The sequence below is a fragment of the Petromyzon marinus genome, chromosome 48, assembly GCF_048934315.1.
Source record: "Petromyzon marinus isolate PM22_M1 ecotype Great Lakes invasive population chromosome 48, UKy_Petmar_22M1.pri1.0, whole genome shotgun sequence".
In the NCBI taxonomy this organism is placed as follows: Eukaryota; Metazoa; Chordata; class Hyperoartia; order Petromyzontiformes; family Petromyzontidae; genus Petromyzon; species Petromyzon marinus.
In genome coordinates this window covers 3,190,945-3,196,944 of record NC_133714.1, presented here as the reverse complement: position 1 = coordinate 3,196,944, position 6,000 = coordinate 3,190,945, and the positions used below count along the sequence as shown (strand labels likewise).

General features: G+C 49.9%; 1 protein-coding gene across 1 annotated transcript in view; it reads left to right on the top strand.

Moving 5' to 3' along the window:
* The first annotated feature begins 1,517 nt into the window (after positions 1-1,517).
* The window catches only part of LOC116952701 (chemokine-like protein TAFA-1), a 185,581-nt gene continuing 181,098 nt past the window's right edge, over positions 1,518-6,000 (top strand). Inside the window, exon 1 of the mRNA XM_032972294.2 lies at positions 1,518-3,812. Within this exon, the coding sequence (XP_032828185.1) occupies positions 3,656-3,812 (157 nt within the window). The 5' untranslated portion in view covers positions 1,518-3,655. The remainder of the gene's footprint in view (positions 3,813-6,000) is intronic.

Genomic DNA, 6,000 nt, shown 5'->3' with positions numbered 1-6,000 from the left:
CTCGGCGGTGGGCCCTGACCACAGGGGACCGACGGCGTTTTCCAGACCGTAGGACGATCCGTCGACGCCGCCCGTTAATCGAACGCTCAAAATCGGAGACGGCCTACATCGACGAGGGCGCTTCGTTTGTCGCCGATCATCTCAGGTCCCCTTCTTAGATATGGCGAACTTCTCGCATCGCGGTAGACACGTTCGAGTCTGCTTTGAAAACCCACCTCTTTAAATTGGCCTTGCCTCTTTTAGTTTGGCCTGTTGTCCCTGGTTCTGTTTTTGTTTCCTGCTTTCCACGAGTTGGGTATTGAGAGATCCTAGGATGGAATTCGCAATATACTGTACATCTGAATTATTTCGACTTAAAGCTTTAGTGATTGCAGGAATTCATTTCTTTTTAAGTTTCATTAGATTATATTTAATTATTTTTATCTACGTGACTTTACCGAAAGAACCAAGAATATCAGAATTATTCATATTCTACCTGTCGAAGGCAGGAAACCACCCACCCCCCCCCCCCCAAAAAAAAAAGTCAGCGTAATTAGAATATGCATTTATACTGGAGGAATCCAATGAGCTATGAAGCTCTTTTTTTCCGCAACTGATTATAGCGATGACGTCACCAAGCCCCGCCCACACACCTCCCATCTAGCGGCACAACGTGAGTACAAAGGTGATAGTCTCTTCCACGGAGCAAGCACAGTGCACATTTACATTGACGCAACTTAACACCCAAAAAAAAATATCTCGTTTATGAGCAACAGCACTATTCACGTCCACGATATAGCATATGCTACCGACGTCAGAGAGATGATGGACTGAGCCGACCCTGCGCACTGGGATTTGAACTTGCAACATCTTCACTGGGAGTCCACATACGCTCTGACATTTAAGAGAGTCCAACCATTGCGCTTATGAAAGTGGCTCAGTGGCATGCCAGCTTGACCGCTGTGGGACGCATACGAGCGCTGTTGCTCATCCGCATAGCGACGGGAAATCTGAATGAATCCGCGAGACAATTTATTTTTCGGCTTAGCCGATGCGAACATATTCACGTGCGTACGATGGAACAATATGCCCACCAACTCGTAAATAACACAAGCGCACACACACACACACGCCCAATTGATTTTTTTGCTCAAATGAGCATTGAAGCGGTCATCTGTTTATATTCATTCCACATTCCTATGGCGGGGGGGGGGGGCGAGTTCATCAATGGGACAACCACTCTTGACTTTCCCATAAAATGCTACTCTCTTTATCGACCCCCAGGAAGGATGATGGTCTGAGTAAAACCGCCGTCCAGGATTTGAACCCATAACCCTCTGATTGAGTGCCCGTGGCTCCACGTGTAACAGTATATCTGGATATGCAGTACAGTATACGAGTTTAAGCACAACGCAACACCAAACCTGCAGTATAAAATAACACACAAAAAAACGATGAAGTCATTATTACGCATTAAGGGGAATTAATGTTGAATTAGCCTGAATACATAATTCCAACGGGAACAAAATTTAAAAAACGAGTTTATTTAAAGGTGTAGGCTCCTATTTGTGAAGTAATGTGCGCCCGGTGTGGCCAAATGCATTACACTGAATTTATAAGATGTGCATTACCTATACGTATACGTTTGGTAAATTGCGCGTGTGTGTGTATGTGCGCACGCTCCTATTCCTGCAGAAATGAGCGAATATTGACAAATGTGGTCTCGTAGGACAATGAAATTGGTTGGTTGGCCTTAGACCTTTGGCAGAATAAATTGATTGCATGGCAAGGTATGGAGCTAACAAACTTAAAATATTATGACGAAGCACTTCACGTCCCATTACAGTGCCAATTTTGTGTAAATCAACCGATAATCAGAGCGGTTTGATTATTTTCTTTTTTTTTTTGCAAGTCACATTCTAAGAATGGTGTTGGCTGTCCCTGATCCATCGCTGAACACTCCACATTAGCCTGGCGGGGTCAAGTCCATATATAAAACAATTTCTATTCACTTTTCCACATTGTGGTACTCTCGATTTTATCGACCCCTGACAGGTAAATTGAACTCGCCACCTGAGCACATTGCCTGTTTGCTCATGTCAGAGATATAAGAAGAAGAAAATAGCTATAGTAATATAATGGATAACATAATAAAAATAATAACGGTTGTTTAATTATTATTTTTATAAACTCAGAGTGAGCGACGAAGGCCTTGTTTCGAGACGACAAGAGCTATGAAAGACGCACACGCATACAGACACGTGTGTGTGTGTGATGGCCAAGCTGAGCTAAAATATTCACCAACAGGGGGCCAACCTCGCAGACATTCAGCCTTTCTCCCGAGCCTCGTGGAATTATAAAAAGTCATATTTCTCCAACAACTATAAATTGCTTGGGCAATAGAGGAGCGCGTATAAACGTGTGTGTGTGTTCGCGTGCGCGGTACTGCGTGTGCATTGTATACTGCTCGCCAGTAAGTAGCGTGCATTATGGAATAAGTGAGTGAATGAAGGGGATAGTTTGCTTATTTTTCATTATTTATTTCACGATGCGCTTTGCAATCCCTTAAACTCCGCCCTAACACGCCATCCTCTCTCCTCCCTCCTTCCCCCTCTCCCTCCCTTTTCTCTCTTATTCTCTCCAACCATACCATCCCATCTCACCCCGACACCACCACCCACTCAACCCCCCCCCCGCCTCATCATCCATCTCAGACAGCGGCGCCTGCCTTCATTCCCCATCCTTTCGCTCGCATTCCGATAAAAGCGACCCGGCGCTAGGCGCGAGGTGTCCTGCTATATCGTGATCGCGCACACACACTATCGTCTCCCACACACAGTCGCATACACACACACATGTGCGCGCACATTCAATTGACAGACGGGACGCAGGCATGTGTAATAGTGATGATGATCGTTATTAGTCGTTGTGCTCCGATCAGCACCTTGGAGAGCGGCGCCTTTTGAGCGCAGCATCGCAGCCGCTTCGCCTTCCGCGCGTGCTTCGGTTGGTGTTGTTCTCTTGTTGGTCCGAGGCGCTGCAAACACGGACGGTGGCGGTCCGTGGAGTGGACAGAGAGCAGCGCGGGCAAGGATCAGACTCCAACGGAGCCAAGGTGGAGTGAGTGGCGGCGACGAAACGAGAGGGAGCCGCGGCACAGAGACGGGAGACGTCGCAAGGCAGGCGGCGAGAGGCGCGACGGCACGGAGAGGGGAGGTGGTCGGAGGCGAATCAGAAGACGCAGAGAGCCGAGAGAAGAAGGGAAACGCAGGAAGAATTCTGCGAAAGAATCTGCCCGCACTCAAGGATTGAGATCGAGTTTCATCCAACACTTGTTTCGCAATTAGCGCAGCGGCAGCGGCAGCCCCTCGGCTCTTCTCGCTTTCCGAGCTGCGATCGAGGGTCGCTCGCCAAGCACAGAGAGAGAGAGAGATGGGACACTAGTGTCGCAAAGCACATAGCCTTGCTCTCTTTTCTGCAGGAGGATCTCTCGCTTCCTCTCTCTCTCTCGCTCTCTCGCTCTCTCGTCCGCACGGGGTCTGTGCGCCGATCACGCCACCCCCACACAACGACTCCAAGCCGCGCTCCCGTCCAAGTCTCGCCTCGCCCCCGCGTGTCACCGGGTCCCGTCTGGTTACTGCTGCTGCCGCTGCTCCTGCCGCTCGCTGCTAGCGCCATGCTCTGTGGAGAGCGAGTGGCCCCGTGGGCGGCCGCCGGCCTCTTGTACCTCGCCTCCCTGAGTCTCCTCGCGGTCGCCGTCCTTTGCCAAGGGGCGCTCGCCCACGCCGGCGGCGGCGGAGTGACGGCCCATCAACAGCGGCACGTCCGGGCAGGTGAGACGCGGAGGAGAGAGAGCGAGCGAGAGGGAGGGAGACCGAGAGGTTCACACACCTGGGAGGGGGTGACTGAGTGGGGAGGGGGGGGGGCAGGCGTGGGGGGCAGTGGGGGGGCAGGCAGAGCGCAGGGATCTCTCTCTGACCCCCCCCCCTCCACAAATAAGGGGGGCGATCGTGGGTGACTTTATTGCAACCTTCATGACAGTCGCCTTATCTGATATCCAGCCACGTTGTGTTAATTGTGCAAAGGCAGGCTGATTGTATTGCACGCCTATCTCGTCCGCACAATGAACGCGTGTGTTGTTTACAACAGAAATGCTCTGTAGACTGTCGGTGTCCAATGCCTAGCAGAGTACTGTACACTGTGTTGCGACGATGCGCTGGGATGTTTGTTGCGTGCGTCTTGGCACGGCTTTGCAAGGCGTGTAAGGCAAGAAGACCCTTTGATTGTTTGATCTTCGACGGTGTGTTTGGTGATCGCGGCGTCTCTGCACGCCGGCGATAGAACCCCCCCCCCCCCAGCCTCCCGTTTGACTTGCTCGGACTCGTGTGGCTACAACTCAATGATGCACTGCAGTATGTTTATATATGAAGCCCTACAACGGCTGCGTTGTGTTGTGTGAACGTGAATCGTCCGTGAGCGTATCGCCAGTTGCACAATCCGTGTTTGAAACAAACTAAAACCGCACTTGCGATGTTGCACCAAGATTCGGCGCGTGTACCAAGTTGCCGCGACATTTTATATATATACACACACAATGATCGCTTTCAAATTGCACAGGGGTATTCGCACGTGGCAAGTGTACACGGTAATGTACTGTACACGCATTGCATACGTATGAATGAGCGTTCCATATGGCCTGTGATTGAATGTGCGTTCGGAGAGAGCGCGTGTTTTGTCTGTTGCTGTACGATCGCGTGCGCTCTGGCAAGCCTCCTTCGAAGTGGTGTCGCAGTCACAATGAAACCGACCGCGATACGAATTGTGAATCCACGCAATGAGAACGCCGCACATTGGTGTCCCCGTGTGCATGCTACGTGAATTGTGTCGTCCGTCCGCGAACGTTTTCTGCGGTATGGTTATGCATGCGTGGCGGCAGGCAAACTTTGATGAAGATGCTGAACGTGAACATTTGATGAACACGGCAAATGTGATGATACTGTGTCCAAAAATAATTCACCTCTAGAGGAGTATATCCACGTCGCTGCCTACAAGCAAGCCCGAGTGTACACAAGAAAAAAAAACACTCAAATACAGCTTGGCTGCTTTTAATCAGCCCGCGTGCGAATTTAACCGTGAATTGCTTCCTTAAAGAAAGTGTTCATTGAGACGATGTTGGTGGTGCAGAGTGGATAAAAGGGTAGAGCGTGAATGTTGGATCGTGACTCCGTTGACGCCGGGACAATTTACAACTGAACCGATGCACAAAAATAAAACCACTGGCGATGCTCAGTGCGGTGTTCGACTCACTCTCGAGTCATTTGCCAGTCTATATAACATTATATACTGCACCGCACAGGCACTGATGTATCTACAACCGGACCTTAATGCATTGCACGTGATGGCGATACGATGTGAACCCCCCACTTACATTATTAAAGTCAACGTGTCCCTACGTTCACATGACCATCGGGCGATGCTCATCTCCGTTGACAGCACTGAGCCAATGGTTGGACATTCCACATTCCCATGTCACAGAGCAGTCCATCAATATCGCTCGGCTTACCTATTCGCACAAAACGCTCGTACTTATTTTAGCACTCCGAATGGACGACGATGATCTGGGTCATCGTCATTGCCGCATCCGAGGACATCACTGAAATAATTGTTATCATTAATGATGTGGCAAGTTAGCTAGTGGCTTGGTGTTCTAAGGATCCACTGGCAAGGATGTTGTCTGTGTAGTTTGCTTATCTAATTATGCCTTGGGCCGAACGCGCATGCGATACACACACGAATGCTCATGTAATACACCGAACAATTGCTAACACCCCGTAACAAGCACGAACCAAACCATCGGCACAACATAAAACGCTGATCGTAATCAGCAAGCACTACCGGCAATGTACGAAATGCACCACCGCTGGTATTTAATCATTTCTGGCTGCAAGACATCGCAATGCCGGCCGTGTCAAAGCGAGCTCTCCCGATTATGAAGGATAAAGAACACCACACTTATTTTCC